This window comes from Diceros bicornis, chromosome 6 (genome assembly GCF_020826845.1).
Source record: "Diceros bicornis minor isolate mBicDic1 chromosome 6, mDicBic1.mat.cur, whole genome shotgun sequence".
In the NCBI taxonomy this organism is placed as follows: Eukaryota; Metazoa; Chordata; class Mammalia; order Perissodactyla; family Rhinocerotidae; genus Diceros; species Diceros bicornis.
In genome coordinates, this window is record NC_080745.1 from 32,083,268 (window position 1) to 32,096,484 (window position 13,217).

The 13,217-nt window shown below is 34.9% G+C and overlaps 1 protein-coding gene across 3 annotated transcripts in view; it reads right to left on the bottom strand.

Moving 5' to 3' along the window:
* ADK (adenosine kinase) overlaps positions 1-13,217 on the bottom strand; it is a 544,441-nt gene that overhangs the window by 34,204 nt on the left and 497,020 nt on the right. For 2 of the 3 annotated variants that reach the window (XM_058543130.1, XM_058543127.1), the window contains exon 10: positions 1,925-2,011. The exons of the other annotated variant lie outside the window; for it this stretch is intronic. In XM_058543130.1, the coding sequence (XP_058399113.1) occupies positions 1,925-2,011 (87 nt within the window). The remainder of the gene's footprint in view (positions 1-1,924; positions 2,012-13,217) is intronic. 3 annotated transcript variants of the gene reach the window in all.

Sequence of the window (13,217 nt, forward strand, 5' to 3'; positions counted from 1 at the left end):
GCTGAAAATCTTGTAACAAAGAGCCCAAGTACTTTGATAAGGTAGTTCATTTATCACCCTAACCACAATACAAATTGGTAGCTAGCTGTTCCTACTTCAGTATCCTAAGAATGGCTTCTTTCTCCCTCAAAAAATCTGTATGTTCTTACCGAGTACTGGAAGCCTTGTAGGTAGTTAGGTGTCTGTAAGGGAATCTGTTATTGTAGGGCCAGAGGTAGTGGCTAATCATATCTATGATGGCCTCACGATGTGTCCTACTAAATGTCAAAGAAATAGAATATTTACTTTTAAATATTTTAAAGTACTCAAACAATGCACATACAGGGTACAAGTTAAAAGTTTATGTACTAAGATTCCTGTTTAACCAATTTCTAACCAGGAAATCAATACTCTTTCCCTAACGTATTACAGAATTTGGCCCAATTCTGGATAAGATATTTTTAGCCTACATGGATTTATAGCTCTGAAGCAGAATGGAATAGAAAAAATAGCTGCTAAACACTAGAATTTAATCAATGATGAAGGCTTTCAGAGCAAAGAGATAAAAGATGCAAGCATGACAGTAAAGTAGAATGTTATCTGTGGTATGTACTCTTTCCAAAGAACAGGGCATGGGGCATGCTGCCAGTGGAAGGGTTGACAGCTCATTTAAGACTAGGCATGAATAGTTTCAAAGAAGGAAATATGAAAAATTTATGTCAGTGAAAAAGACCACTAAAATAGAAGAATACTAAGTTAAAACCATCACATAATCTTAAATAATTTTCCCACGACTCAACTTATCTTCCAAGGAAAGGAAGACAATGGTCAGCTCCATTTGCCTTTTTTTCCTTGTCTTGCTTGATGTTATGAGAAATAAACAGAGATAAGGAGGGACTTTTCTGGGTTATCATTCAGGAATCTAAAGTTTTCTAGAGACCATAACCTAGATTAACTACACTTAACTAGAAGGAGTTTAGACGTATCAAAAGAACCTTTGAACGAGATTTTATTTTTTAATTTTTATTTTATTTTATTATTTTTTTTGTGAGGAAGATCAGCCCTGAGCTAACATCCGTGCTAATCCTCCTCTTTTTGCTGAGGAAGACCAGCTCTGAGCTAACATCTATTGCCAATCCTCCTGCTTTTTTTTTCCCCCAAAGCCCCAGTAGATAGTTGTATGTCATAGTTGCACATCCTTCTAGTGGCTGTATGTGGGACGCGGCCTCAGCATGGCCAGAGAAGTGGCGCATCGGTGCGCGCCCGGGATCCGAACCCAGGCCACCAGTAGTGGAGTGTGCGCACTTAACCGCTAAGCCACAGGGCTGGCCCTGAACCAGATTTTAGATCAATCTAAGTCATCAGGTCAAGAATCTTCCAATTGTCTTGATCTTATTTTTGAGTTCCAAAAATGACTTAGTCCTTATACATTGTGCCAGTTCTTACCGAGCCTAAACCAGACAAAAATTTAACCCTTCCTCATACAATAAACATCCAATTATTGTGTTAGAAACAGATGTTTTAACCAAATGATATAATCCAAAGACATCATCCTTAGTTATTAGCATACTGTTTAATATTCACCACAACTTGTTTTAAAGAACAATGTGTTAACATTTAAGCCTGAAGGGCTTTGAATACACTATATACTGTACTTGATGTAGCTTGTTTATGCAATATTCTGACAGACACAATTAATCTTGCGAAAATGACTGGGGTATAGCATAATACTAAGTTATCTTTAAGCCAAAAGAACATATTTTTCCTGTAGTAAAATACCCTTATAATACTCACAACGATAGTAGCATATGGAAAGAATATTAGGAGTTAATTACTTAGAAGAAATTAAAAGTTATTAAATTCATAAATCTTGGCTATGTGGTAGAGACAAGGGTTAAAGGAAATGTTTAACTTATAAGTAAGTATGAAATAAACGAGTCTGTACCTCCAACAAATGCATCTCCAGCTCCATTGGTATCAACAATTTCTTTCTGGTCTTGATCCAAGACAGGAAAAGCAGTGACTTCACTTTCTGCAATTAGAGCCAGAGAAAGGCAGACTGACTTCTCTTTGCAACACTCAATATACACAAACTCACCCAGTAAAGTTTGAAGGTTCTTTATCATTCATCACTCAAAGAGAGACAGAATATGAGCTCCATATTCTGTACATGAGCACTTGGGAACCAAGGTACCAAGTCATCTATCTGCAAGCAATGGTTTTGTGGTAATTTTTAGCCTGCAGATCCTGTGTGTTTTGTTAGGGTTATATCTAGGTAGTTCACATTTTTTGGGAATGATTGTAAGCGGTAGCAGCACCTTTTTGGACAGTACAAATACTTGAACAGAAACTATGAGCTAAAGGAAGTGTTTGTAAGGACTGGAGCATGGATCTCTAATAAAGCTTCAGGCCTGACTGCATTCCTGGCAGTGAAATCTTGGATATAGTTAAAGAGCTGTAAATTTAAAAACTATAAATAATGAGGCTTGGGTGTTTCTCTACAGAAAATCACAATAAAATGTAACTACTATTCTGTTACAATACTTCATGCCAATGTCAAGCATTACTGATTTTAGTTGCTTGTTATAAATAACCTAATCTGGCTACTCTTTTACAAAAGAGTCACTATTTCCTTTAAACTAACTGTCAACTAGCAAAAGAGAAAGCTATCACTGAATGCACAGGCAGAACAAAAGAGACAGTGCAGTGCACTCTTGCCTTACAGCAGTCTGGACCAGGGCTTGGTTGTTTTGACTACAGAGTAACTTAATACAGTACTTTAAAGTTGGCACATGACAGTGGAATGGAGTTATTTGTGATGAAATCCGGCCTAGAGGATATCTGCAAAAGACTGCATAGTGCATTTTATTGGGGGCTGCAACTTCTGAAATCACAAATTTGCATCCCTTATGGGGACAGATGTGGCTGAAGACTTGTAAACTTCAATCTCACCTAAGATCAAGAGGTAGGGAAACGGAGATCTTAAGAACCTTAAAGTCTCAATAAAGAACCTAAGAATCTCGAAAAGCATGTCTTATCTGCCTTATGCTACCTGCTACTAATGTATACTTTCAAGAAGAGATAAGCATAGATATGATAAAAAAAGATCCTCCTGGAAAGACTGATATTCAAGAAGAGGACTCATTTACTTAGTCATCCCTTTTCACCATATGACTGTAGATGCTAAGAGACTCCATACCAGATGCATCTATTTAAACTCTTTAAGTAACTAACTTTTCATACTTTGTAACACCACGGCCTACATGGCAGTTAACAAGATTTTGATTAACTGGAAGTTAAGTCATAAAAATCCAGGATTTAATTTTCTAGGGAGTATGCTGTACATATTGCTATATAGGCAAAAAAAAAAAAAAAAAAAAAAAAGACGTAAGCAGACTTTATTAGAAATAATTAGGAAAGGGCTACAGTTTGATTTAGGAAAAGGTCTGTACCATAAATATTTATAAAGAAATCTGATTTTATTACTTCCAAGTACAAGTCATACTATAAAGGGAATTCACAACTATAAACTAAGAACAAACAGGCACTAAATAAGTAAAATGAGCTAAGTTAATGATACCATTACCATTTATAATAGGGTTACATTATGTAATAATATAACATGTCTATAAAACATTTTAGGTAATGTAAGAATTTAATATAAGAATTAATTACTGGATTACAGATGTAAAAATAATTACATATAAAGGTAAGTAAGCCACAATTAGATATAATTCCTTGAGTTCTATGTTTGAAAAAGTTACTGATTTTTGGTTGGATAAATCTTTATTTATGAATAAAATGTAATTCATAATGGAAGAGATTATTTTGAACTTTGTTCTTAAGAATCATGACTTCTTGGTGTAAATTACTGAAAATTCTAAATGAATGCAGTTTTACTACACTTTTTTCTGGACATACGTGTAGATTCTTGAGATGCTTTATCCTTCAGTGTCATATGAAGTTCAATTTCCTGAATTGAATTATTTTCTACCTTTTGTACTTATTAATACAAATAAATATATAAGAATAATAATGTAAAAGAGCTGTCATAAATCAGTACAGGCATAGTCTAGTTTACATTATCTTCTATATCTACAGAGTTATATTATGAGAACTACTTTCAAAATAATGACCCTGACAATTTGCAAGATCCTGAAATGTGTTCTAAATCATTGAAAAAGGATTAAGCAATGTTCAATAATATTTAAGTTCAGTCATATTTTTGGTACATTCTGCTTTTTTCAAATATGATGATTCTAAGCTGGTTTAGAGAGCTGTTACAAAAAACCCCACACAACTAAGTAGACAGTATTCACCAGCATGACTATTCCATAGCCTTCTAGACAACTTATTGTTTGAACATATGAAGTACCTCATTAAATCTGAAGACACATTTATAGGCATGGGCATTATTCAGTCAATCAGGCCCAAGACACTCACATGACTCTCATTGTGACCTGGTTAATTTAGGTGTAAAATGGGCCTGGAGTAGTGGTGGGAATAAGCAGCAAAAGCAGCTTTCTGCCTTAGTTGTAGAAAAATGACACTGTTAGTTTTGATCAAGTACTTCTACTTAAGGGCTTAACGTAAGTCAGAGCCATCATTTCTCAATTCTTCCCAAACTTTTTGTAAAGTGAGAAGGAAAAGGATTGGGAATAATTATTATTCCTATTTTCCAGATTTCTATAAAACCAGAAAATCATGAGCTTCCTCAAGCAGAAAGGAAATAAACACTAACAATTCAGTTGATACCAGATTTGTTTGGTGTCATTTACTAGATAAGACTCTCAGGGTCTTCATCCAGAACAATGAAATTTAGCTTGCTTAAAATACAAAATAATAAAATTCAAACATTCTCTGGACAATTTATACAATTTACTCTTTACTTTACTATGACAAGCCTACTACCTCATTGCTTAAGAGGTCAGTCTGGCTAGAATCAAATCATCTTCACACATCTATAATGCTAAGTCAATTATAGTAGAGATGGTTAGTTCACAAAAATGTCATAATACCTAACTGAAAAATAATAATAAAAAAATTCAGTCACTCAATGCTAAACAACTAGATTTAAATGTTTCTGTAGCCTTACCGCTACTAAATTAACTATATATTTTAGCACTGTATACATAGAACCTCGTGATAATTAATATCCTTAGAAAATTTTGATCAAGGTATTTTAAAATGCTACGTTTTGTCACTGTTTTATTGATGTCACCTCTAAATTGTAGAGAAGATATAATCGAAGAAGATACACAGCAGGATGAGAGGCAGGTAGGCAGGTGTTTTTCAACCTTCAAGTAGACTGCAGTCACCACTTCTGCCACTGCCTCTGACTGGGCATCACCAGGCATGGAAAAAACAGAAAAGTGATGGCAAGAGCTTCACCAGAAAGTGAAAAGTTTGACTAGGTAAAAACCAGAACTCTCAAGATTCTTAAAAGAGGCTTCTGCACCTTGGCCATTCTTTATAATTAGGTAATTTCCAGAGTATTAATGTTCTGTTTTTTTTTATTATTTGGAGATAATTTTAAACAGAAAAGCTTGAAGAAAAATATAGAGAACCCTCATATGATATTTATCCAGATTTACCAGTTTTTAACATTTTGCCATAATTTCTTTATCATTCCTCCCATATATACCCACATATTATATTTATTCTTTCAAGCCACTTGAGCATATATTATACCCTTTACTCCTTAATAATTCAGTGTGTATTTCCTAGGAACAAAGATATTCGTTTAGGTAACCATGGTATAGTTGATAAATTTAAAAACTTCATTTGTCATTTTATGTAATCTATGCTCCATATTCCAATTTTAATTGTCCTGTCTTTTATAGCAATTTTTTTCATCCAGAACAGGATTCAGTCCAGAATCACATATTGCTTTTAGTTGTGCTTGTTTTTAATTTAACCTTTTGAATAGTTAATGCATACATATAGTTCAAAAATATAAATATATAAAAAGGTATGCTATAAAAAAACTCCCCCTGACGTCTTATCTCCCATTCATCCAGTTTCTAGTCCTGCTACTTTCCAATCTGGTTTTCACTGTTATTGCTTTCCTGTATATCCTTCCAGAGTTTCTCTATGCAAACACAAGCAAAACACATTTTTATTTTTCTCCTTTTTATTTTTAAACAAAAAAAAAGTATCATACTATGCAGGCTGCTCTGGACGATGTTTTTTCTTTCTTTCTTTCTTTTGCTGAGGAAGATTCGCCCTGAGCTACTATCTGTGCCAATCTTCCTCTATTTTGTATGTGGGTCACCGCCACAGCACGGCCACTGGCAAGTAGTGTAGGGCCATGCCCAGGAACTGAACCTGGGCCGCTAAACCAGAGCACGCTGAACTTAACCACTAGGCCACAGGGCTGGTCCCTGGAGACCATGTTTTTTCACTTGGAGATCTTTCTATGTTGGTTAACAGAGAACGTCCTCATTTTTTATTGCTGCATAAGAGTCCATTGTATGAATATACTATACTTTATTTAAGTAGTCCTTTATCGATGGACTTTTAGGTTGTTTTCAGTTTTCTGCTATTACAAACAATGTTGTGAAGCAGTTATGCTTTTTATTTTAAAAAGTTTCTAAATTTAATTCTTTTACTTAATAGCCAAGTCAATGATATCATTCCTACTTTATATATGGAATTGACACAAGGAAACTAAGTAGTTATACAAATGGCATGAAATATGTCTGTGTCAAAGAATAGGAAAAAAAAAATGAGAATCCAGGAAATGCTTTTCTTTTAACTAGGATACAGACACCAGAATATGAGCAAAGACACCCTCGTCAGACTGCCCTAATAAACAGGGTAATGAAACAGATGACAAATTCTGCTAATAATAGAGATTTATAGAACAATTCTAATTAACAAGGACTTTTGGGGGAATGAAGAGCTCTGGGTTAATTTAATTTTCTGGTTAACTAAAGAAAAAGAAGAAAGTCTTTTTAGTTGGAAATCTTTCTAAATGTATTAATATAATATAATATACCATGACATCTCTACTTTAATTAGTTTAGTTTATTGAATTGAATGAAATTTTTCTTAACTTAGAATCTAGATGAAAAGGGAAATCTAGCATATGTGAAAGAAACTGTGAAGTATCCTACAAATAATACTTATTATAACTGCAACAGGAAATAACAACAATAGACAAACACCTAGAGACAGAGATTGGATTGGTGGTTGCCAGAGGGGAGGGGGGAAGGGAGGAGGGCGAAAGGGATAATTTGACACGAGTGTGTGATGATGGGTTGTAATTAGTGTTTGGGTGGTGAACATGGTGTAATCTATGCAGAAATGGAGGTGTGATGATGTACACCTGAAATTTATACAATGTTATAAACCAATGTTACTGCAATAAACAAAAAATTAAAAATAAATAAATAAAGATCAAAGAAGAAAAGGAACAAGGTGAGTTTAATTACCTGGAGATGGTTTCATGGAGAAAACTGAACTTAAGCTAGGTCTTTAAGATGTGGATAGTGAAGAGGAGAGGAAAAGAAAGTGCCTATGTCTGAGGAGGCAGAGAGAAAGAAGAAAGTTTGTATGTCAGAGGCGGCAAGAAATAATGCTAGATGGGTGGGGTCCAGCCATCTCCAGCGATACTTTGAAAGCCAGACAAAAGAATGGATTTGATACATCAGGGATGCACTGTAGCTTTTGAGTAAAGAAGTGACATTCATACGCTTAATGAGCACCAGGTACCGCACCTAAGTGCTTTATATAGTTCACGTATTCTTACAGCAATCTCATGAATTAGGTATTATTGACCTGATTTTATAAATGAACACATTAAGGCTCACAGACGTTGTCAACTGCCCAGGGTCCTGTGGCAAAGCAGGACTTGGAGACAAAAAGAATGAGAGAGAAGTAGTAAAATGTGATTCCAAAGTTGTCATTTGAGCAACGTTGCTACCATTTTTCTGAAAAAAAGATGATCAGGGAAAAAAACAGATTTTGATTAAGCAGTATACAGTAGTTAATTGACATTTAAATTCCCTTTCTAAGCCCTCTACTGATAACTAAATTTGACTAAATTAAGCACATAAATATGCCATAGAGAACAGAGGTAGTATAACTTTGTGGTTAAGAATATGAACTGGCCTGCCTGGGTTCACATTCCCAATTACTAGTAAATTCCTATTTACTAGCTTGTAACCAAGTTAAATTCTCTATGCCTCAATTTTCTCATGTGTAAAATGGGGACAATAATAGTAATCATCTCATAGGGTTTTTGTGAGCATTAAATCAGTTAATACATATAAAGCACTTAGAGGAAAAGCTGGCACAGAGTAAGCATTTAATGGATAAACGGACAAGAATATTGTTAATCTTAAAATGAGACTTTTGGGTATAGGGAATTCAGGTCTCACTTAAAATTGCTGCTTCTGAAGGCATGGTTTTGACCTTATGTACTACCTGACTGTGTATCATTGTTTGCTGTGAAGCCGCTTAGGTTGTTCATGTTTTCTTCTAATTTTTTACTAATGTCTCAAGTGCCGGTTAAAGTATTCAGTGCTAAATGGAGACAGATAAGAGAATAAATGAGTGTTTGCTTTGAATATAAAAATAGTTTTCTATAGAAAAGTGACCAAGAAAACAATGATAGATGGAATTACTGCTTTAAAATCTTATTTCCCCTTTGTTCAGCATATATTTATTTATTTTTACTTTAAGAGGTTTCTGATATCTTTAATAGGTTCACTAAATGAAGAATATCACTTTAATCTTATATAAAGCAGTTCATTTCAACCTGTTCTCTCTCTGCTTCTTTCTATATATTTGCTCCATTCTCATAACTGTAAGAATTGGTTTCCTCTGCTGGCTTAGCTCATAGGTCACTGGCCATCTATGGATTGTCTAACTTTGGTGAGGTTCCTATTCCTGATTCAGTCAGTCCCCAGAGAAGGAGCTAGGGCTCATGGCACGAAACTTGGCTACCTATGTAAGAGGGGCTACAGAAAAGGCAATTTGTTTGACGATCCCTAGCACCCAGAACTATGCTTGGCGTATTACAGGTTCTCAGTAAATATTTGTTCAATGAACAAACAGTGATTTTTCAAAAATACAAATCTGATCAAGTTACTCTCCCGTTAAAAACTCGTCAAAATCTGATCAAGTTACTCTCCCGTTAAAAACTCGTCAATGGTTCTCTATTGAAGTCTTAATTCTAGGACATGAATCCAGCCTACTGTTCAAACCTCATCTTTTGCCATTCCCTGACCTGTGATTGCTCTTTTGACAAACTCATAATTTTTCAAATGTGTCATACTTTTATCCCTGTGTACACACTAAGTTTATTGCTCAGATTGTCTTTCATTATTAGTTCCAAATCTCAGATAAGGCTTGTCTTCCTGGATGTAGCCCCTGACCTCTCAGGGTTCTGCTCCGAAGCAGAACAGATTACTTCCTCTTTTATGCCATCACTTACAGCCTTCACATACCTCTAAGAAAGTACTTATCATATTTATAATTACTTATTTACAAGCACTTTCTCTACTAAACTATGAGCTCCTTTCTCTACTAAACTATGAGCTCCTTGTGGGTAGGAATCATGACTTAATCTTATTCCCAGCTTAGTTCTGTACCTAGTACATAGTAGGTGCTTAATAAACATTTATTACTGAATGAATGATTACTCTTACTAGATTTCAAGTTCCTTAAGACTGGTCTCTGTTTCACCTACTACAGTATGAACTCACTATATATTTTCTGAATATCTTGAATAAGTGGTGCATAACTATAATATACTTCTCTAGGTTAGTTTAGTAAACCAAGTAAACTAAAGGTTCTAGTTGTCAATGATGCAGTCTTTTACAATTATTAGGATTTAATCTAGCATTCTAAATGTTTGTATGAAAGGAAATCATACAACTGAAAACTAGAGGGTAATGTGTTATTTCAATAGTGAATAAATTTAACCTTGCACAAGTCCTAAAAACCTTTCCAGATCTAATTGTGCTGAAGATATCCTGGAGAAATAATGAAAATATGATTTGATTGGCACCTTCAAATAAGTTATTTTCCATCATATAGAAATGAAGGCACTTTTATGACTCAACGAACCTAGGTTCAGACCTTGTTCACAGATAGAAGGCTCTGATATGGGGACTTAGATAAGGGACTAATCACTCGGATCAGCTCAAACCAGGGCAATCAAATGGATTCTAGTGACATGGTTAGAGTTCACCTCATGAGGAATATCATATAAGTCCATCTAACATCTATATGTATATGATCCTTCCTTATAAAAAGACCTTGGACTGTTAGGACTAGAACAACAGGAAGAGGCATTTATTAGATAATTTGGACCAAGGCATCATGATTATGGAAAAAACTGAGCGACCAAACATCAACAGGATTCTTAATTTTTGTGGTTTAGTTCTAATCACTGCAGTAGTAGGATAAAGGACATTATTAGTATTCTAAACGTACTCGTTGTTAAAATCATGTATTTCATTTTGAGTGCAACAGTAAAGATTTTCAAAATTGATATGCATATACAAAGTTGTACTCTCTTATTAAGGAAAAGCTAGTGATGCCACTACTGCTAATCTTGGACTTTCCATCAATAAGATTTCCGTTTGAATTGTTGATGGTGGCAATGGCAAACGTTTACAGTTATAAAAGGAAAAGCTGCATTAGATATGAGGGGACCAATGGCTCCTTTTTTCTCTTTATGGATTAGAGGAAATCTTAGAGCAAGAAAGCATTAGTGAAAATCCCTGATGTTTAGGACAATCTGTTTTGCAGGGATGATAATGCCTCAAGATAATGTCATAGGTTTATACTGAAAGAAAAAGATTTTTAAACATTCTATACTGTACGATAAAATTAAAGTTCACCAAAGTACGGAGTCAATTTCAAGGGGTGCCTTGACAAACACTGATAAAAGTTATGAGTACTATTTATCATCCAATAAACTGAATTGGATTCACAGATCACTTGACTACTTGGAGTACAGTGATAAACACCAGTAAACAACCATTTTATCCAATTTAAACAGAACACTTTTCTTTATTGCGTCATTTGCCAATCTCTCTTGCACTTAAAAGTAGATTAAAATGTGTAAACGTATGGTTAATTACCTGTTTAAAAATATCTCTCAAGTACAACATTTTATATTGCTTTTAAAGCTTGGTTGTACTCCTCACCATTCTTTATGAATAGAAGTTGCAGCATCTCATTTTTAAAAAGTTGCAGGAATAGTTTAAAGATCATACTTACGCCTATCAGGAGATTAAGAAGAACAGCACGACTCTATAAAAAAATGACAGGGGCTGGCCCGGTGGCGCAGCGCTTAAGTTAGCGCTCTGCTTTGGTGGCCCAGGGTTCACAGGTTTGGATCCCGGGCGTGGACCAATGCACCGCTTATCAAGCCATGCTGTGGCGGTGTCCCATATAAAGTGGAGGATGATGGGCACTGACGTTAGCCCAGGGCCAGTCTTCCTCAGCAAAAAGAGGACGATTGGCAGCGGATATTAACTCAGGGCTAATCTTCCTCACACACACACACACACACACACACAAAAAGATAAAGACCTTGTATCAAAACAGGCTGGTGTTTGTCATCCAATACTGTGCCAGTTACCCCTTATTCCTCTCAGAACTGGTCCTACTAATGCTGGTGCTTCCATTTCTGTCCCCAAAGTATTGTTCTAAATGTCAACTACTCTTCTCAAGCTGCCAAATAATTCTCACCCTCGGAATGAATAGAAGCCCTTAGGTGTCAAGTCTTTACACTTTGCTAGTTATGTTACAGTACTAATAGTTCTTCCACCAAACAATACAACAGTCAGTATCTTTGTTTCTGAGACTGGAAGAAGATGAGAGATAATTCAATTTAGGAACGTCACATCATATGGTTTCAGAGGATACTATTTATACTATAGTCTATGTACACAGCACCTGCTAGACTTGGCCTGTTCATAGACTACAAGACTATTTATACGTCCTCAGACGACCCAGAGACAATATACAAACTGGTCAGGCTATAGAAGTCAGTGCAGCAGGCTGGTGTCATTAATTGTGTGGTATGTGAATTCTTGACATTAGTTACATCTGGACAGAAGAAATTTGTGCTGTGCTATGAAAAAAAGTCTCTATTTTTAAAGTACTGACAAATTATGCTAGCATCCTCAAAGAAATAAAAGCAGCAGCAATGGCCTCACAGGCCACATCAATTAGTTCATCTATTTTAACACCTCATTTTAGATAAGTATTGTTCTATGTTAATGAACAATATGATAATATAAGTTCTATGATAATATACGTAAATGTTCTATGTGAGCTGTAGTACATAACAAGTATCAGCAATTACTTTTTATTTTACCATAGTGGCCGCTGATAATGAAAGGGAAAAAACACCAAGTTCTGGTTAGCTCATTCTGAAAGCCTAGAATGTGAGTGTCTGAGGGTAAGGTTCACATTTTCTGATAGTGATGGCAATACCCTAAATCTTAAGAGTAAAGGGAACATATACTGGACCACACAGGTGCCTTCTACTCCTTATATTCAGGTATCTTGCTTTTAAAGGTATGGAGACAGAAACCTCTTTTATGCTTTTAGGGAGAGTCATGGGCACAAGCTTTCACATTCTTTACAGTATACATGTGGCTGAGAAATATGAAAATGTGAACATTTTATCTAGTATATTCCAAGACTAGGAAGCACTCGAGACATCAGAAAACTCTTCTTTCTTGATTAGACACTTATACATTCAGTGGGAAGAAATGGGGATAATCATTGAAACCTAGCAAAAGCCTAATATATTAAGTACTCAATAAATATTTGGTGATTGACTAACTGAACTTAAAAGACTTCTAAGTTAGTAATCAAGTATATTTTCTAATAAACTGATTTTTATATACTATTTTAACAAAATAGAGAAAACTTCCTTAGATATTCCTTAGATATTTTTTTAGTGGTTAGCATGGGGATTACAATTAACATCCTAGATATATAACAATCTAGTTTCAATTGATACTAACTTAGCTTCAACAGCATACAAAACCTCTGCTCCTATATAGCTCCTTCACCCACTTATATTGTTGTTATAAATGGCATCTCCATACATGTGCCCATTAACATATATTTATAATTATTGTTTTATGTAGTTGTCTTGTAAATCATATATGAAATAAAAGAGGAGTTACGAAGCAAAAATACAAGAATACTGGCTATTTCATTTACCTATGTAGTTATCCTTACTGGACTTCTTTATTTCT